Raw genomic sequence first — 21873 nt, 5'->3', positions numbered from 1 at the left:
GAGCACAAACTCTTTTGTTCCCAAAGCCAGAAACCTGTGGAGACCTGAGCCTGTGTAGCCGGGCCGGCACAAGACCGTTTTGCTCCCAAGCAGACGTTGACCTTCCACCTCACCCACCACCACCCACCCGGCTGTGTCACACAGGTACTCTCCACATAAGAGGAAACATCACAGCTTAGTGTGGTTAGGTGTGAACTGTTGTACTTGTGACCACGCCCAGCTTTGATGTAGCGAGGTACTGGATCTCTGGATGTAAACTTAAAGGGATCATTCAGGTTATTTGACGTGGGGTTGTGTGAGGTACTTATTAATATTGGTTACATTACCCACAGTAGATTCTGTTCAGCCCGGTAGCGCCGGCAGACTAGCAGAGCGATGTTTCATCTAGAATATCACCAGCAGTTTATCTTCCAGTGAAAACAGCACTTTCCTTTGTCACAACATTTTTTCAACCGCTGAGCTACCGTATTCCTACGCACAAGTGCACCTAAGGAGTGCACTGTATTACGCCGCAGCCGCAGGTCAGTTGAGTGAATCAGACAGCGGGATAATACAGTGTACTCCGTAGGTGCGTTTTAAAGCCGCCACAGACCATAAAGGCTGAACCAAAATGAGACGGTTTGACCTATGGAGAATTTTGGTCACCAGCTGTGCCCACTCTTACCGTTGCATCACAAAGCGTGGCTCCTGTCGCCGAGCAACCCTGACAACAGTCAACTTTTTTGCCCTTAAGTTGCCCTTGGTTTTAATAGTTATACCGTTAGGTGTTGAACTGAGCTGAACCCCAATACTTACATGTAAAAGTGTAATCCCTGGGCTCTCTGTCTGCGTTTATTTGCTGCCATATTTTTTTTGTTACTTGCACGCAATGAATCTTGGGATAGGATGGGCCACCCGTTGGAACCTTTATTAGCCACGTCACTGTGATGCAATCGCTCTTCAAATGCAGCCTCCTAAAGATATGGCCCCTGGACTGGGACATAGTTCATGTTTGTTTACAAGGAAAATCAACAGTATATCTTTAATATAAACGCAAAGGAAAGAGACTCTGATACCGTTTGTTCCATTTTTTATTGTTTCCTGTCATGAATACTTATCGATGCAACTGATGACTAAATCCTACCTAAACAGCTGATACCAGGGTTGCAGGTATTGACACTGAGATATCCAGCTAATGTACTGCAGACACAATACTCACTACAAATAACCAGATTACAGAGACTATGAAGGTTGATGCTTACAGATTACACAGGATACTTTGCAAATGTGTTAGCATGTTAGCATGATAGAGTGTTGTTGGCTTTAAACGAGTTGTGGTCCAACTGGGTTTCTTCCTTGTCTTGATGAAGGTCGCAGAGCTTCATTCCCGGACGTAAATCCGTGTGCACACTACGTCATCTGCCCCAAAAATCTGACAACAAACAGACATGTGGCTCGATTAGACTTCACATTTTAAAGCTGTTTCTTCTTCAGCTGCAACAAACACCTCGGCATGCTTCAACTGAAGAACTTGTCAGATGGTCTAAAAGCTGCATTCAGGCCAGTTTTACCTCAATGTGAAACAACACAGCTTTCTCATTCATTTCAACAGAGCCAGTCCATTGATGAAGCAGGAGCACAGTGTCGTCCAAGGAGTTGCATTTACCAATCAAATCCATGCAAGCTCACGTTCCTGGTGGATTACTTTTTAATGTGGATGTATTATTTCTACTGTTTACTTCACAGTCGCCTTAGCAGAATATAAAGTAACTGTCGCTGTGATATAAAATCCTGTGTCAGAGTATTATAAACCGCTGTGCAGCGTTTGATCATCTGAAAAGCCTGGACGTGGACTTTATTTCATGTCTCACCAGTGACTGAAACAACATACATTCAGACTCTGCAACTCTGCAAAACCAATAATCCAACCACCATGCCCACTCTGGAGTTGTGGCATTTTTGATTTGAACTTTTCTTTTTTTTTCCAACTATAGCTTTTTGTGTGTGCAAACAATGAATGCCTTCGATTAGAGACCATCATACAGCCGTATCCCCATTTCTACTGACTAGGAACTGAAAGGGCAAGGACTACAGAGACACACGGCAAAGAATTTTTGTAGAGGGAGTCAGTGTGTGTGGCCATTTGCATCAGGTATAAACACTTTAGTCTTTAAATGTGGCTGGACATCACGTCGTACGAACCAGTTCGTTTCAAGCATACTGAAACCCTTATGAGTCTCTCCTGAGTCCGACTTGTTTCACAATGGTTGGTTATGATACTGTTACCATATTGTTTGCATTATGAGTGAGGGAAAGTTGGTGGGCTTACTTCATTTAAAATTTGGATTTGAGTTCACAGTGAAGAAAACTGTCCAACTAAATTTCCAAATGTATAAAGCAGTGATATATGTGTCACAGCATCACAGGCAAATCAGTCAGCGAGTCTAGACACGCTGCCAACTGTTGATGATGAAACCAAAAGAAACTGCTTAATAAGTGATTTATGCAGCATTTGAATGCACAGGCTTGAAGTCCAATCTTCTGATGTGCCATCGTTTTCTGATTTTATTTCAGGCTGATGTAGCTGAAGAAAATCCACACGACTCTGCCCTTATAGTGTTTTCAGACTAAGCCAATTAAACGGATCATGCAAATCGTATGGAAATGTACCCCACTTACAGTGTGAACTGCCACAGACAATCAGACCATTGCTTTATGATCGGCGCTCCTCCTCTGAGTCTCGAGCTGGAGCTCTGAAATTGTGGGGTTGTGTCTGTGTCTGTGTCTGGGGGCTTTTTTTGGAGACTGATGTAGATATGATTCGAGTTGAGACGGTGGTTGTTTTGGTTTTTCCAGTTGCTTGTCCCAGAAGAAAGAGGTCGTCTGGGTGCAAAGATGACTCATGTCTTTTTTCTCCAGAGAAGCTTTAAATTTTCCAGGACTTTAATGATATAGTATTTAATCAGCATTAAGTTCTGTATTTTAATAACTGTGCAAGTTTATGAGCAGGTGTTTTTTTTTTTTGCTGTTTCCCAACTGATGTTAAGTATGATTTAATTTGAACATATGGCACAGTAGTTATAGTAAAGTATAGTAATAGTTCACAGTCACATATTGACAAATAATTTCACCTGTGTTACAGTTTAGGAGACAGCTCTGCTGCTGTGGGAACAAAAAGGCTAAATACTGTAAATTACATTTTCTGTTAAACAGTCACAGTCATGCTGTAATTCTGAGAGAGCACTCACAGCAAGGTGCAGACTATTTTGGGCGTCAGAACAAATAGATCAAAGTGAAAAATAAGTTGCACAGCTCCTCTCCACTGTGACATGTTTTATTCTCCAAATATTTTTTTTCTACTGATATTGGAATGGTCCAAATATAGCTGAAAATTGATTCTGAAAATAATTTTCAAATTTGTTCCTTTTGATAAACATGTGCACATTTGGCAAGACGGGGTGAAACTGATTGGAACAGTAGATTTATCTTGTTTTAGTCACATACATATGTTCAGGTACATATTATATAAGGGTGTGTGTCTTCTTTTTTTAAGCTATTTTTTGTGGCTTTTTATGCCTTTATTATAGCCGCACTGAGAGAGACACAGGAAAGTTGGGGAGAGAGAGAGAGGGGATGACATGTAGCAAAGGGCTACGGGTCGGCCTCGCACCCATGGCTGCTGCGGTTAGGACTAAGCCTTAACGGGACGCGCTCTACCAGGTGAGCCACAGAGGCATTGTGTCTTCTTTAGGACTGCCTAAAAGTAAAAACTTCAGCAGGCATCAATTTTGAAATAAAAACTACTGCAAGTAGTTGATATTTTGAGCCCAGATTTTAGAAATACCGTATTTATTTCTCAATTCAAGTCTATAGTCCCCAGTTGTCAAGTCTGTGTCATTTAAGGAATGTCATTACAGCTGAGTCTGAGTGGAGTTTCAGGACCAACTCCAGTGCTCCACTCTGACACAGTGAAAGAGCTGTCACCATGTCAAAGGGAGTTTATTTAGTTTGTTACACGGGTAACCAAAGAAACACACTACTAAAAAGTCTGAGTCCTCATCTTCAACATCCGAGTCCAAATACAGTCAAAGCTCGAGTCTGAGTCCAAGTCTGAGTCATCAGTGCTCAAGTCCAAGTCAGTCACGATCCTGGAAATCAGGGCTGAAGTTGACCTCGAGTCCTCGAGTATTACAACATCGTGTTCCTTTTTAAAGAGCTGCTTCTATTATTTCTGTTTTCTAATTCTGGATGGTCACATCTGTTCTGTGTTTTCACAGACAGTGTTTCACTGCGCTGCAGTGAAGGAACAGTGACACAGACAGGGGATTTCTCACTGAGAAAACTGTGACCATTAGATGCCTCAGACTGCTCAATCCTTACGTCAGCGTCGACTGAACTTCAAGACATTCATACACAGAGTGAGGATTGCAGATTTGGTCTCCCATCTCTTACAATGTAGTCACATTAGGACTGGATTGCTTCACAGCCAATATGGAAAGGAGAAAGGGATTTCAGCCAATGAATGTTTAAACGCACATTTAAATTTTGTGTTAAAACAGCAAAAAATGAAAAGAGTCTGTCACAGCCATCTCCCAATCCACATCTCTCCCACTTGGTTTAAAGATATTTCACTCACGGTGCCTGGGAGTTCTCACTGTCCTTCACTGACACTGTCAAAGCTGCTGTGGCGCCAAAACTAGGGCAGCTGTCTCAGGTGGATGATGAGCACATTCACTTGTTATTGTTGTCATGGCAACAAATACAAGTTGCATGTACCACATACCCAATTTCATACCATATACCTCCAGTGCCTGTAATCTCTACCGTACAATGGATGAGTGAGACTGTGCAGCTTTTTGCGGATTAAAGAAATCCAGAGTTGGGTCTCTACCAGCCGCAGTTTGACCGTGGTCTGTCCGAGGGTCGGGTGATGGCGTGACAGCAGGGAGGGCTGAGGTGGGAAGAGCAGAGAAACACACAGAGGCTCGGCTGCTGTCACAGCTCGGCCGGATCAATCTCCATTAGTGCGTGAATGCCTCAGCTCCTCCAGGGCGGCCGGGCCAAAGTGTCACCAGAGAGTCAGGCGCTGTAACACACACCCTCCTTATTTCACCCAAACGCTGGGAAAGATTTCATATGTTCTGCCTCCTTCTGAGCATTGACGATATGATTAAAGCTGCCTCTGCTCCTCTTCCCAGTGCTCGCTTCTGGCTTAAGATACAAAGCTCTGCAAACATCCGGCGATGAATTTTTCCAGCATCTAAAACTTCTACATTGTTGTTTCAAGCTTTTGCCGGTTGGACATTCATCTTACAAGTACTCAAGGAACAACAAAGCAGAGCGTGGGAGCGTTGAACGGTTGAGCTGAGAACCTTTCGTCTGGTCCGTTGGTCTTGGACCGCTCCCCTGCACATCGTTCGAGGGGCTTTAGACCCATTGACTTCTGCCCATATTAATCTGGCTAAATACAGGGGGTATTACTGCGATGTCAGCGTAGCAGCTCCTCTTGTTCTCCTTTCACATCTCTCTGCGGGGTGGATGAAAGCTCGGCTCCTTGGGAAACAGCCTCTCTCATTTCCTTTACGGATGAATCTCCAGGGTGACTTCATTCACTCCCTGCCTCATTTCATTAACCATTTCTCAAACAGAGCACAGTAGCTGATTGAAAATCCCATTTTGATGCACCTGAGGCCTCCATGAGCCACACAACAGACGAACCATACTGATTAGTTCCCCATCAGATCAAACCTTCTCTGTGATTAGAATAATGTTTTGGGTTGAATATTTGAATCTTTTTTCTTTTATTTGAACAAAGACCTCAGCCAGAAATATTTGAGAGTCATTAATCTCCTGAGCTTGTAAAGCGTTTTCTTTTCTTTTCTATGCAGCAATCTATTAAGGGGCTTCCAGTAAGATAATGAGTCATTAGTGTGTGTGCACTCACCAGTGTGAGCTCATCTCCGTTCAGCTCTCGGGTCCAGAATGTTTTGGGGCCTTGGCCGTCCACCAGAGTCTGCTGGCAGTGGATCTTGTTCTCTGACTCCCAGGTGGCGAGGCTCTGCAGGGGGGAAGCACAACAAGGTGGGGAGGTCAACATGCGAGTGTGAGTGATGGTAAAACACATTGTCAAGGCGGATCTTTACAGGGCTCTGTGTGTTTGGGTAAGGTCAGAGGTGTGCTCTGTTGCACCTGTACCCACACCCAGCAGTGATGTCACAGCTGAAGTCCCTACTGTTTTTATTATAAGAGGGTCCCCATTGTGTTTGTCTCGTGCAACACACGTGGTTTCACACTTCTCCACTTATCAGCTGATGGCAGTAAGGACCAACAAAGGCAGACAAGAAGAAGACTATGGTGGATTACAACACTTGACACAATGTGTTTTGATGAGAAATGCTCGATGTAAACATAACTTTTATTTGGTTACTAAAGAACTTACACAGGTTACCTTTAAGAGACACTGTTTTAGGAGGAATTTTTCATTTTCACCACTACAGCTGTTTCGTGTCTTGTATCTAAGGAAAGGCTTCTTGATATATTTATCTCTTTTTATTTTTTTATTTTTTTTCAGCACTTGTGCAGCATTTGTTTTTCACAAATTGCATCTATACATCATCACAAAGTTTACAATGTTCTGTTGACATGGCTCTAGTAACCTCTTTAACCTGATTTTGCAACTGTGTGGCTGATATCTAACCAGAAATTAAAAAACAAACAAACTGAATTTAGTGGATAGTTACAATGAAATTTGGAAATTTGACACTTTTTGGTCTCAAACACTTACAGCTCATCAAAAAGTATGTTCATCCAGTCAAGTGTGTTAAGAGTTCATGTTTATATCTCAGTAAAAGATAAACCCGTGTTAACTGTTCACACACTTTTATGTATTGTTATTCTCACTTGGTTTCATGGTTTGGATTTTTTTAGTTATTTAGTTATTATATTATCAGTAGTATTATAAATCTTAATGAAAAAAAACATTTTTCACAGTTTGCTGTTGAACTCGACTGGTCCACACGGAGCCCTGACTCAACCCCACCCAACACCTTTGGGGTGACACCTTTGGGGTGAACTGGAAGAGTCTGTGTCGGAGCTGATCACCCAGCATCAGTGGCTGCCCTCACTGATGCCGTTGTGGATGAATGGGAGACAAATCCCTGCAGCCAGGTTTTTAAAATGTGGTGGAAAGTCTCTCCAGAGGAGTGAAGGCTGTTACAGCAGCACATTAACGCTCATGGGTTTACTGGTCAACAATTAAAAAAATATTGTAATAAAATATAATATTCATTTGAATGTGAAAGCGGTCTGAGACTTTTGGACCCCACTGTATAATAAAAAAAGTAGTGTAATGTTCAGGTGTCCACACACCCTAGGCCATATATTGTGCAGCCTACTTAACATAATTCATTCTAATTCAGTAATGGCCAGACATCAATGAACAAAGAAATATGATATTATAAATCAGTGGCCTGACTGAAAAAAACCCCACATAAAATCCTCTTGGCAGTTTGGTCGGTCAGGGTCCCCGTCTGCTAATTCGCTTCAATAATAGTTCAAATGACTTCAACAGGATTAGTCAGACTCTGACTTCAGCACTAATTTCTCCTGAAGTAAGTGACTCAAATTGCCTATCAGAGTTAAGGGTTCATAAAAGATCAGGACCAAGGTGACCCTGTGGCGCTAATTCTTGCTAGTGGAGAGGATTTGTCATTTTGGTCAGCTTGGGGTCCATTAACTGCCCTCATGTTTCATTACCTCAACTGTCCACTGTCACACAGGCTGCTCTGCTACAGTGCAGTTTGGGTAATACGCTTATTCACTTTGTTGCTAAGAGTAAGATGAGAAGATTGATACCACTCTCATGTCTATCTGTTAAAGGTAAAGCTCGCTAATTAACTTAAGCTAACTGTAGGCTGTAGCTTCATGTAGCTAACAGAGTTTTGTCATAATTAACTCAAGAAAGTGCATTTTCCATAATGTCAGACTATTGTTTTAATGGCTGTTTTAGAGCTACAGGTTTTCTTATTGAGTCTTTAATCCAATTATTAGCTTGCTCCTTACATTTTCTCTTCAGTGTTGGCTTCATGTTGCTGCTCTGACTCCCCCACACAGCTGAAAAGTGTTTTTCCTGTCAATAAAGCCAAATGCATTTTCCTTTTCAACACATCACCTCAAGCTCATGACCCCTGCTCCAAAGCCTGGGGGCTGATCAAAGCTGCCATTGTTTCATCCGACTCAAGCACGACATTTACATCCATCAAAATAAAACTCTGGACAGACCCACTATAAAACCCATAATGTTTTCCCAGTATTTTCTTGCACGGTTGCGCATTTCATAGACAATTAGTTTGATCATTTGCATAATTTTGTATTTTAAAAAGCGCCACTACCCAGTTTTTGGATGAAGCAGCAGCCTTAGTTTGGCAAATGTTAATCACCATATCAAAGGTAAGGAAAGCCATCGTGGATCCCTGCAGGCTGCCGTCCGCAGACTTTGCCAAGAAGAACAGCAGGGCTTTTCTGCAGCTTTCTACAACTCTCCTTCGGATTTTTTTTTATAAAGCCAGAACCCAGAGGGTCAATTAGCTACGGCTCCATTTCAGCGTTAGCATCGGTCAGCCTCTGACTTGGATGGATTTTCTCTCATTCTCTCTAATGCACATTAACTCACAGACAAATTCTCACACATAGTCTTTCTCCCAAATAACACACAAGAGTTTGTGCACACACATTTGAGACCAAGACAAATTTACCCTGTGACTCCAAGGCTTTACCGTGTCCTGTTTTTTTCTGTAGTGTTTTACTTATCAGAGCATCTGCTGTCTTTGGCTTTGGTTTGGTCTTTCACAGACTTAATCATTTTCATTGCTTGTCAGAAACAAATAGTGTGCCGAAAAGTGGGAGAACATTTCATTTCCTGCTTTGTTTAAAGTTTTTATGTTGGATTTGCAACGTTTCTTTCACAGCCTAAAATAACACAATCATTTCCACCTTTGCGCTCATCTCTTCCCACAGTTTGATCACATAATTTATTTCTTGTATCCCTCTCTCAGAAGCTTACGCCTTACCCTAAAGGCACAAAATCTGAAGCACAGTAGCTCTTTATCAGATCAGGTTTTGGTGTGGTGAAGACAGTGAAGAAATGCCTTAGGCTGCACACTCTCTAATAACCACTTAACATGAACTGCGACAAAAAAATCTGACAGTACAAAACTTCTTGAATGACAGGTTTTCATAAGAAACTATGGTCTTAGTTGATCATTCCAGTCATTTTCTAATTTCTCCATTAAAGATAAGGATTGTGTGAGATGTGAAATGTTTCCTCTCATCACATGGTTAATGGTTGTTTCACATTTGTTTCATGTCGGCTTTAGCCAGACTGCTCTTTTTTGTCCATACTTTGATTTTCTGACTGTCAAACTGAAGCTTAAAGCCCCTAAATATTTCTTGTGGTAATTTGTTCAAATTATTTAGATGGCACATGATTCTGTTTGTGGTCCTGTGTCTGTCATAGTTTAATTTCTGATGCTGCCATTTGGAGATGCTAAAGTCAGAAACGTTCAAGTCCTACACATTTTTTATTTTATTTTAATGATAACAAGCCCAAAAACATGAGACACACTGCTTTTAGCGTAGTCAATTAATGTATTAATGTATTTTCTTTATATATTTTCAGTAATGCTGTATTTTACACCTCTATTATTTCCTGTAGAGCTACTACAGGATGTTTCCTGGAAAAAGCAAAGTCATTATACACACACTGAAGGGGGAAATAGAGACAAAATCACAGACAGTTATTATCATTATTATTATTATTATTATTATAGGGTAATCATTCTGAGTTGTTGATTTTGTTGAGAGGAATTTACTTGAAGGAACTTCTATTGTACTATATCCATCATTTATTACTGAAAGTCTTCATATATACTGAATTGTATTCTTGCCTGTAGACAAATTCCACATGTTTAATTATTTATTTTAATTAATTGCAATCGTTTTTTTTTATGTATTTGAAAATATCAGAGATGCTTTAAACAATTACAGAAGTTTTATCTTGCATTTGTGTCAGAGTAGCCTCGAGTTTGCTGCCCTCAGTGGTCAGTATATGTCACGTCACATTCATTTCAAACAGAACTCGAAATCAGCCAGGGCTGAAAATTTTAAAACTGTAGTTTCCTGCACAACTGAAACTGTGGGTGATGAAACACGATATGTGTTGCACCTGTTAAATTATTTTGAAAGGTACTTATAAATCAGTCCAAGGAGCGGACAGAATGACACTGGTTTTTTAGCCTTGAGTGACATGACACAAATGGGGCCGTAAATCTCTGTCAAAAAATAGAAATACGTCGTCACAGTTCTCCCCAAATCTCTGCAAATCTGCCGAGCTTCACAGGGAAGAATAACCTTCATCTTTTCATTAAAGGATCACCTGTATATATTTGTCCTTGTGTCTGTCAGTACAGTTAGACTCTTCGCTGGACATTACATTTGTGTTTTATGTCACAGGTTAGTCTTTTGTTTCTGTTTCTTATTCACTCTGCCTGTCTGCTTCCCTGTGCCTCTGCATGTCGCCCTGTGGCAGGTGACTGATACTACAAGTGTGTCTCTATGGCAACCAGCTGGGTTAAAAGACTCCATAAGTCTTTCTGCCCAGAAGTGACTCGCTTTGTTGCATCCAAGCAAATGAGGCGTATGCATTCAGGTGAAATATTGCAGCATCACCTCAATTTTATTTTTATAAAGTTATTTTTTCTGCATAATTCAACCTCAGCTGCACGAGATAGCACAGAGTCTTGTGCTAATGTTTGTCTTGGAGGCTTTTCCACCTTAATAAACAGCTCTATCCATCAGAGCAGGTACATAATCGCTTCATTATGACTCCCACTCTGCACCAAAGCCTGTCTGGTGTCTGCCTCTCTGTCATCTCTGTGACTAACAGGAAACACCTTATCACTTTCTCCTCCTGGAAGTGAGAGGAGGCTGTCTAATCTCACCGCACTCACACAGATTAACAGGAGCTTTTTAACCTTGTGGCGGCGTTAATCAGCCCTCTGCTCTTCGCCAGGCACAGATCAGCGTGTAATCCCTTTAACCATGGGGGCAGCCGGCCTCAGCCAAAACCCACTTAGCCCTCTCCTGCCAGACGCTCCACCTGAGAATCCGCCAACACCCCGCACCCTCGCCTCCTCCCCGTGGCACATGTGCCAGTGTCAGTGGGCGCTGCCTCCTGTAGGTTTAGCTCCAGTCTTGCATGATTACCACACAAGAGCACAATGTGCTTGTTGCTGAGAGACAAAGCCTCAATATCCTCTTCTACAAAATATATAAAAAGAAAATGATATATTTCTAATTGTGTTGGTTTTATACCCCAGCACATTGGATATGAAAAGAAACAATGACTGACATTAAAGTTCTAGTTCTCACCTTTTATATGAGGGTGTTTGAGGGAAAAGAATTGGACAGCGTTTTGTATGTAAACAATTCGTCAAGTGACTATGAGTACTTTAACAATGGCAGCTTGTTGAGACAAAACACAGACGACTATCACCAGACTCTGCAGTTCCCCCTGAGCTCTATGACTATTATGACCCATAGTTACGTTTTGTTGTTAGGTGAAATCTAGCGGGGAAAAGTGTGATGACGTAGTATAAAGAACGACTAAGTCCACGTCAGGAAGAGGTTTGGGTGGATGGATGGGTCAACGAAACACAGGAACATGACCCAGAGAGCGGTGTTTGATTCCCCTGTGAAAGTAGCAGTTAATGTTGTTTCTATTATCCATGTTAACCATGTTGTTATTTTTGTAACCATGACAGCAAAAATCATCTAATGTTGAGGTGTTAACCGAAATCACGATCTTTTCCTAAACCTAACCAAGCCATGACCATAATTATAATAACCATGGTGACAGAGGTAGGTACGCCGCTCTCGGGACAGTTTTCATGTTTATTACTGTAACCATGACAATGGGGGTGCGGTATGCATGACACCATTGGGACACTATTTCAAGAGACTCTCCGATGGGTCGTATCAGAGGGTTGAAAAAAAGCGACCTGTGTGGTTGTTCAGGTCGGAGGACTGGTTGGATTTTAGTGTCGTTCAGCTCATTGTTTTGGTTTTTCCAGCCGGCAACTTTACTGTTGGATTTAAAGGCTCACAGCTCTCATCAACCTTGGAGACCAAAACAGATCTAAACAAAGTGAATATTGGACTTACATTCATCAGGTGGCCAGAAACATGACTCCAAATGAATGATAATTTGTCATTTGTAATTTGTATGTAAAAAAAAAAAAAAAAACTTTATACAGTTACAATATGTAAATGTAGGGTTTGCAGCTTGTTCTGCTGTCTGCCAGTTGTGTTGTATTCATCTGGTCCTCAGCAGTGAGACACAGCAGAATCCAAAATGAGAAAGGGGTGTAGTCCTACAGCAGACTGAAACTCAAATCAAGAGACACTTTAACCTCAAAGCCACTTTTTCCTGTTTCAAATTCAATGTGTTGGAGTATAAGGTCAAAGCAATGAAAGACACACTCTCTGATCACATTGTGTTGTAAACAAAACCCTGTTTTGCAGGTGAATACTGTGATGCTGAAGCTCAAACCCAGAGAAACGGACATGGCAAATTTGTGATGACATCTTGACTTGTCGGCCTCGTAGCAGAGAGGCTTCATGTGGCGACACTGAGAGCCATCCAGCCCTGCCCAGTACCCAGCATGCCCCAGGGCACAGACAGAAGGAGCCACACTGTCTCCTAGGATCTGAAATAGGTCATGTCTGCTCCTCCCGACTGCAACATGGAGTTCAAACCATAAAACAGCAGGTAGAGACAAAAATCAATATCTCAGATTTTAGCTGCAGACTAAACAGCATTTATAAGCTTTTATAAGCTTTTCTAGCTGGTGAATATAGAACATTTTGCATGTTAAAAGATGATATAGACAAAATACACAGATCAGACACAGATGAAAACTGTACTGCACATACCCAGATGGGCATTGTGGTTTTCAGAAAACACATATCTCCAAAAAAGCGGTTGGCAGAATTTTGTTGCCTTAATGCAGTGCGTGCACTCAAATGCACATTTTCCCTTTCCATAATATTTCTCTCCCACAAGCATGAATATCACTTCTCTGTGCTGCCCAGGAATGTTTCAGGACGGCACCGTTTCAGTGATACATGAGATAGAACCAGAAACTCTGCAGCCCCTTTGGAAGAAAAAACACTGTGGAAAAACATAATGTCTATTGTTTTCACAGAGCTGCAGTCCTGCAGCTGAGGAAAAAAGGATGCTCCAGCAGAGCATGGTGGATGGTTGTCTCTCTGCACCATTATGCTTGTTGCTATGTAAATTAGAATAGAAAATATGCCTTAACTGGCAATTTAGGAAAATAAACAAATATCTGGTGAAACTGGTCAATCACTTTAGTTATCACAACCTGTAACTTTGTGCTGTAAGTAATGTAAATGTAAATTATCAATACTTTTTTTTTAAATTATGATCAGTTTGCAAACACAAAATGCTACTTTTTCATCTATGACTTGATCATTTATGTGAATATACCTGCAGTTTTAAAGGTCAACACAGTTACAGACCTGCGGGCCTGTAAAGATCAGACACACTGTGCTGTAAAATAAGGATTTACAAAAAAAAAAAATGCTTCAGTCTTATAATGTTAAATGGATGTTGTAGTTTGTTAATGACAGGGTTTATTCATTGAAAAATATAGACAGAATGAAAATGTGGAACCCGGTTTATCAGAAACCTTCAGTTTCAAAGGAAATAAGACTTTTTAATAAAAGCCTGCAATTGTACAAATCAACATTAATGCTAATTTGAAAAAGTGAGGAGGATCTTATGAACAGCTTTGATCCAAGATGTATTTTCTTTTAAAAAAAGAAGTGGTGTTTTCAAAAAATACGAACAATCCTAAAATGTATCCAGTGGTCAGAGAAACTTGACAAGTTACATCGTGGCTGTCAACAGCTCCCAGTCCTGCGGATCTGTTATGCAACGCTCCTCTGCCACACTGCAACAGCTGCTGCCGCATGTTCTGTATGGAAAGTGTGTACATACAGAGGGATGTGCTGCAGCAGAGCGCTCACTCATTTCAAACTTCATTCTCTCCAGGGATTTTTTTTTTTTTTTTGCACCGAGACCAAAATCTGGTCTCTGCATCATGATTTTCTCTTCTTGGCATACGATATGAAATCAAATCTCACACGTTAAAGCCTCCTTAAGCAGACTTAAATTTAATGTCTGCCTTCTGAGAATATGTATATTATATATAATATGTACCTTCTCAAGAAGGTAGTAGAGAATAATACAATGTGTTGGTTAATAAGCACTACTTTTTTTTTTGCCCCTTGTATGTTTTCTTCCCCCCTCATCTGGATTATATCCTAACCTTGTTTACCCGCTGTGTCCTCACTGACACCAAACAAGAGCCTCTTTCTCTCCAGCTCAGACACTGGTTGCTTAGCAGAGGGCGATAAACAGATGTCAGCCTCTGGACCGTTAATGCAAGAGTCTCATTACCTGAAGTGAGTCAGCGGCAGTGCGTTTTTGCCATGACATCTTGTCTAAGCATTAGGTGTTGTGTCCCAGCATTGTGTCCGCGCATTAAATAGTTGAGGTAATTAAGAGCTTATTCCAATAAACTGAGTCAACGGCACAGACATGACGTGGAAAAGCTTTAAAACCGAGAGTCTTGAGGGAAAAACAATGATTGATTTATGTTACTTCTTCCCTCAAGACCTTTACTTACAAAATGTTACAATATACTGTATATGCAACATCAATATAAGAAATTAATTTTATGAAGTAAGGAACAAAATTGTAGAAGAGAAGACTAAAATGAATAAATCAAAGAGAGTTTCTTAAGCTTTGACATAAAAACAGGTGGAGCTCAGCTGTGGGAAAATTATCAGAATATATCTTCACATCATTAATATCAATAATCGAGCTGCTTCATTCTCTTTATCTGACTGAACAACCTACATATTAATTACACAGTTGATGTCGCAGTGAGATCAAATTAGGAGACGTCTCCAAGAAACCAGTTCACTCTCATCACATGCAACAGAAAGCAGATGGGTTTTTTTTCAGTTTCAGTGTTTGTACACATTTTCCTGTTTTAAAGTAAAAGTCCACACATAATTTTTTAGGATAATGCCCTAATTTAATATAATATATTCACTGGTTCTTGTTTTTACATGTATTCAGATTCAGCAGAGAGAGCAGAGCAGAATTTGAAATGAGTTGAATGAATTTATAAGACCTTAACGTTTCCCCAAAAATAAAAAATGAGAAGAATATAATGTATGCCTCTGGCTACTCTCCAAACCTGTGTAGCAGCTCTGACTTTGTATGGAGATGTGAGAAATCCCCCCCCAGGGCCCCGACAGGTTCAGAGAGAAACTCTCATCATCCCAACTCAAGATGCCCTTAATCCAGCTGCACGGGCGTGAGCCTGATGCCAATGGATGAGACTGTGTTCATTTTTCACTGAAGCCTCGACAACAAAAGCACGGAGAGAGCTCTGAAGACCGTGAACACACTCACAAACACACAAAGGATGTCGAGAGAATATAAATGATGTGAAAAGTTTAGAGGATACATGAAATTAGATATCTGCAGGTGTTAGGATTAAATCTGTGTTAATCACCCTCATCAACCACATGCTGAGGTGAGACAAATGTGTGTCTCTATTCAAAACATGTCAAAGAATACGAATACATTGTGGAATATTTCATGATGTTTCCACGTGAAAAACATTTCAAGAATAAGTGTAATATCCATATATCCACCTTCTCCTTGAAATGACTTTTATAGCCTATATTATTAAGTTGTTCTGATATTGAAATAGTTAATCATTGCTGATGTTGATTGTGTGCTAATAAATCAGACCACTATCTTTCCCTGACCTTTTTAAAGTGCTGTGAGCACCTCAACATAACTATGAGACAGTTTAATAATGCAGTAGTCACAACAGGTGGATTTGATATTATGGCAGAAAACACATGAAGTTGTCAGTGTCAGTTGTCTGTGAACATTTTACTAATATCTTCAGTCTCAACATTTTTGCGACTTTGCTGTTGCAAATCAGTTGCAAATGTAGAATCTACGCTCTCTTTACATCCGGACAGATTCCTCCATTTCAAACTCTGTAATCGACTGTCCACGTACTTCAGCGCTTCAGTTACGTTTGCATGGATGTTAATACATCCACTAGAGGGCAGCTCAGAGTTGAACGTTTCTGACTACAACAGACACATTAACAAACACGTTGCAGAACCTCTCCTAAAACAGTTCCGCATTTTTAAAATTTCTCTGTCGTAATCTGTGGTCAAGTGTCGCCCTAACTACACTGCCACCCATGATTCCCGGCTCTTTCTGTATCAGTGAGCTTTTGGAAAACACGCACAAACACGGACGAAATGAACGCAGAGTACGAACAGATAGCTCCATCCGTATATGTACAGTATGTTGTTGAGCATAAATGAGCCTTAACCCTAAAATCTTGCATTGGAATCAGTGGATTCAGTTTTTTGTCACTTTAATAAGTAACACCCTAACAAGTACTTAACATATACTTAAAGTCACAAGTAGCAATTTAGCAAGCAAAGCTGTCGTGCTTCACATATTTGTATGATTCTGAGCAGCCGTTGGTTTCCATTCAATCTGCTCAACATAAGATTCAAAGTTGCATATTGTGGGGCAACATGGTGGCACAGTGGTTAAGACATATTCCATAAAACCAGAATATTTCCGGTTTGATTCTAGCTGGAGACTTTTACTGCTCACTATCATACCACTGCCACTTTTAAATTAAGACAATAAGAAAAATAAGCTTGAACAGATTTTTTGTATTGTTGCTATGTAGTAATGCAGAGCAGAATTTATTTACAGAGCAACTGAATCACCTCTTACATTCATTCATTCATTAACCATATCGCTTATCCTCTTGGGCTCGCAGGAGTGCAGGAGCCAACCGGCTGGACAGGTCGCCAGTCTTTCACACCAATCTATCAATACAACTGCAGGTAATTTAGTGCCTGCTTGCACTGTAAATGCACTGTAACCTGCATGACTTTGGACACGCGGCTCCATCATGCTGCCGTAATAATGGTACATTATTTTAACAAAATGAATGCAGCTTTGATATTTTCTGTGATGATTTGCTGAACTCAGTTTTAATAGTCTATTCATAGATTTTAAAACTGTACAGAAAAACTGAAACCACTGCTGCTACAGGACAATAAATAAGATGAGCTAAAACTTTATATGGTCTGCTTTCAAAAAAGAAAAAATGTGAAGTATGCATGGAAGAGCTCAAACACACAGACATGTTCCTCCATGCTACACTAGAATTCATATCAGCTGTTGACTATGACTGTGCCATGTTTTCACTTTTCTGCAGCTCTACCTTGCACTTTCGTCCGTCCACCGTCTCCTCGTCAAACTGTTCACCGATGTGGAAGTTGATCTCGGTGGTGCGCACGCTGGTGGACGTTTTGATGTAGAACTGCTCACCGTCCTGACGGATTTCCACGTGAGGGTTGGAGGCCGCCGCCACAGCCACCTTCCTCAGCATGGCGTTCACCCCTGCGCAGGTAGAACACAGGAAGTTTCATCATTTTAACGAGATTAATTTAGTGGAAATTAGTGGGATGTTTCTCTGCCTCGTAGAAGAAAATAAATGTGTTATGTCCTTGGGGATGTTTTAGGGTTGTTGATCGTTACCCATGACTCCATAATTACAACATGCTGATTTTCTTGGCACTTTGCTAATTGTTTTAAACTTGTTTCTAGTTGAAAATGATCCAAGCAGACATAATTGTTATTGTAGTAATTACAGTAATGTGTATTGTGATATTTTACTCTATGAAATAATTGTTTCATGGCTGTTTTAATCGGTTAGCTAATAAGCCGTGGCTGTTTTGTGTTCGTTACGCTCCAACATTATCACAGGAGTGCCAGAGGCCATTGTTTTGCTTCTTATTGGTCACAGACAGAGGTCAACAAGAGTCATAGACTGTTTCATTCCCCATAAAATCAACTTTAGTCATGAGACAGCTGCAGAAGAAAGGATTTACGCTAAAGGTTGATCTCTGCTGGACACATGAAAGAGAAAGTTACAGAGAGGAAATGTACAAAGGAGAGAGATCAAGTCTTTTTATAACTTCTTTTCGTCTCGTCGGTTCTAAAATTTGCACTAAAAACAACCTCCAGTATGTTCCCTTGTCTTTCTGTCCTGCTTTACCCCCGACCCCACCCAGACTGAGACGTCTCCAGGCCTTCATGCCACATTCGATCAGACACAGGACCTTAGATACAGAGACACATCCTGGCTATGTGTCTCTTTCTATTGGTGTTTTTTAAGCATGGACATCCACGAGCTTAAATTTTAACCAAGAATAATAGAAATGTAGAGGTTTCAGGGTATAAACATCATGGGTCTGTGGCTCTGACAGAAACCTCAACTATTTCTCAAAACGGGGAGAAATCTGTGGAATTTCTGGCTCTTAAGGATTATTCAGCCATGTCTGACAGAAAAAAAAAAGATCTCTTGAGGATGTCAGGGCAGATCAGTGCTGGCTCTTCTTTTGTCTGGTGGCTGCAGGAGCGGTGATCATGCGTATGGCACAGCCCAACGCTTTGGCATGCCCTGCTCGACTCTGCAAGGCCATCTGGCTTTATGTCCTGCCAAAGGTCCTGGAACTAATATTTCATTGCCCTCTTCTACCAATAGCTGAATATATAAAAAGCCTAGAACTTTTCAGAAGTTTTCATGGATTTTGAAAAGAAAAAAATCAGCTCTGATCAGTTTTGAAAGCTCTTCCTAATCCCAAAACCTCAGAGGTGAACACCCAGGAATAAAAACATATTGCTTTGACATCTTACACCGGACCCCACCCATGAGCTGAAGGATCACGCCATGTGTTTTTATAGCATTAAAAATGTATTAGCTCGAACGGGCCAAGCGCTCGGCCCTCATGTCTGAAGAGTTGATATTTGCATTCATGTTTTAATTATTAAGCATTTTTTTCTCCATCCACGTCCAGAATAAGTGTCAAGGACAAAAGCCTTTGGTTTTTAGATGATTGTATACCATTACTACAAACAGACAATAGTACTGAGTGCATGATCTTACAGAAACCTAGGAGAAGGTAGAGCAAGGCTACTTTATTAATACCAAAAACCGAACATCTCAGGTTTCTGCAGATCCTGATAGAGTCCCCATTAACTCAGACTCTTACAATTTGTCTCACAATTCATATTTTTCCATTCTTTGATCAAATGCGGACACATATACCTGCTCTCGGTCACCGAGCTGTGAGTCTGATCACTTGGTGCAGCTCTGTTCACTCAGCGTGTTCCTATCTGCACCCTGGATGTTAACAATCCCCTCCTACAGTAGGGAAACCTCAGCGTCAACAGATAATTATGAAGATGTTGATGGAAAGTGGCGGCTCTGCAGCACTGGAATCCACATTAGTTGCCCATCCCATGCAGCTCTCAATTGACCAGGTCCTTATGTAAGAGCGAACGAGTGATCTGCTCCGGCAGATGTGGTTAATGTGTTCATGAACGGATGAGGTGCTAAACTCAGTGTTAGCGATTGATTTCCCCTAAAATCAGAAGAGCTGTTGCCCGGTGAACCTTGTCCTAAACACAAAACATGGGAGGGCTGTTGGTGAGGTGTTGAATCTGACTCAAAATTAATTAAAAAATGAAAAAATGAGGAGCTTTTGGGTGATGAACTTATACTGGTTTTCAAAATAATTGTCTTTTTGGATGGCCATTAGAGTATCCTCATTGACACCAGGGTTCATTGGTTCCTACCAAAGCCTTAGAAAATTCCTAAAACATTGGGGTACTGTAGTTTTTAGTTTTTAGTAATTTTAAATGTCTCTCAGACAAGAGCAAACAATGCATTTTCTGGGGACTATTTTCAGCAGCGGATTAACATTCATTTGGTATTTATAGCAGCAGGACTGTGTATTGGGGATTGATCAAAGTAAACTACAGCTCCAAGGTTCATCATAAAGAGGAAATATGTCACTCAGTGCAACAGTGTGGCTCAAGATGTGGGAATAGAAAAATGTAATATTTTACTTATAAACCTTTCAAGTATGAAATGGCTCAGCCAATTGTGGCAGGTAGGGTTTTTAAAGAGAGGTTACATCTTTAAATCAGAGGCTGTCGGAGCCAAATTTGCACTTAGATCCTTCAGAAATCTTATATTTGCTGTTAAGCGCTACAGAGATCTCACAAATAAGTTAATTGTCAACTGTTTCACGGCACAAAACAGTTCACTTTTCAACTTAATTTGCCCTGCTTGTGTTAAAATAAGAACCATTCATGCCTAAAAAAGTTGTTTTTGTAATCCAGTTTGGTGTCGACACGTCCCGGAGAGTTGTTGAAGCTGCTCGCTGTACTCTCAGTGGGACTTCTCCCTAAAGATTTCGACATTATTCTAAAGACACCCAGCCTTTTTGCTGTGCCCTCTCTGTTTCAGCAGTCCCGGCGTGACGAAACGCTGCAACACAATTGAATGACCCAGTTAAACTGGTCCAAATCTAAACCATCACAATTATCAGTTAAGACCAAGAAGGGTGAAAAAGAATGAAAAAGAAAAAAAAAAAAAGATGGGACACAAGAGAACAACACTGGGTTCCAGAGACCTCCCCTGGCATTGCTAATGCATGCCCTACTTAAATGCTTAACATGAATAATGTTGTGCCCCCCTCCTCTCTTCATGTAACAATACCACGTCTGTTTAGGCTGGAATTCAGCATCCAGTGTTTCATATCTCCTGTAAAGACGAGGGATTTCCCTTCAGTAGGTTCTCCCTGTAGATCTCTGCCTCCTTTTTCCCAGGGAGCTTTTCTGAACAATAAGATGTTGTTGGAAGTCAAGCATGCCATTCCCAAAAGAACAAGAGAAGCCTTTTTCTATATGGACATGATGGATAGTCAACCTCATGCAGGGATGTAGGGCTGGCTATGGAAAGGGCGAGAGGAGAGGGAGAAAAGAGGAGAGGAGAGGAGAGGAGAGGAGAGGAGAGGAGAGGGCTTACCCAGGGCTTTGAGAAGTTCATCAAAATTCTCACTCCTCTTCATCTTCCAGGTGCCGGCAAAGTTAGGCATGTCTGCTGAGGCTGAGTGTGAGGGCTGCAGAAAGAACCTGTTCCACGCTCTGATCTCTCTCCCTCTCTTTCCTCTCTCCTCTGTCTCTCTTTGACTCTTTCTCACCCTCCTCCTCCTTCCCTGTGCTCCTGTCTCCTCTGCTCTGGGCTCAGCCTCTCGTTCACACAGTTACACCCAAGCCTTTCTCTGGGTTTCTTCTTTTATTTATTTATCCACACAGCCGGGGGCTCACACACACACACACACACATACACACACACTCTGTCTGCCGCGTCTTCGTCTGTGTGTCTCAATGTGCTGGCTGCAGTCCTGTCTTTAGCTCCTTTATAGCTACTGTCTTTAAGTCAGTGGAGGTCCCTCCCCCTGAAAGCTCTGTCCCATTAATACAGTAGAGCGAGACTGACGTAGCCGCTCTTTCTGGGAATCAAAACGGCAGAATAAATTCTTTTAAAGTGTATTTATAGAGCATAGGTTTGTCTTTTTTTTTTTTTTTTTACTGTGGAGGCTGGCTTTCATTATCATGAACATCCTTTGGCAATATGGTTCAAAAAGCCTTTTTTCCCCACTTCAAAAAAAAAAGGGGGAAAAAAAGAAGAAGAAGGGTCACATCCTTTGTTTTTGAAAATCAAAAAATTCTGTCACTTTTTTTGAAATTAGCATTCAGATAAAAAAAAGTTTGGTTTGGTCTGAAAACTTCTCTTGTGAAATATCCACACACCCTTCTTATGTCAAGTT

General features: G+C 41.0%; 1 protein-coding gene across 1 annotated transcript; it reads right to left on the bottom strand.

The window, feature by feature from the left end:
* Positions 1–1052: 1052 nt before the first annotated feature.
* On the bottom strand, positions 1053–21444 carry crabp1a (cellular retinoic acid binding protein 1a). Its single transcript, XM_056388151.1, has 4 exons — positions 21069–21444; positions 17412–17590; positions 5924–6037; positions 1053–1411 (listed from the first exon to the last, which is right to left on the bottom strand). Exons 1-4 carry the CDS (start codon positions 21136–21138, stop codon positions 1361–1363), a joined length of 414 nt encoding a protein of 137 aa, XP_056244126.1. The 5' UTR covers positions 21139–21444; the 3' UTR covers positions 1053–1360.
* Between the last annotated feature and the right edge of the window lie 429 nt (positions 21445–21873).

Source organism: Seriola aureovittata, chromosome 10 (genome assembly GCF_021018895.1).
Source record: "Seriola aureovittata isolate HTS-2021-v1 ecotype China chromosome 10, ASM2101889v1, whole genome shotgun sequence".
NCBI classification, from domain to species: domain Eukaryota; kingdom Metazoa; phylum Chordata; class Actinopteri; order Carangiformes; family Carangidae; genus Seriola; species Seriola aureovittata.
Note: the sequence above shows the minus strand (reverse complement) of the source record. Positions and strands in the feature narration are given on the sequence as shown.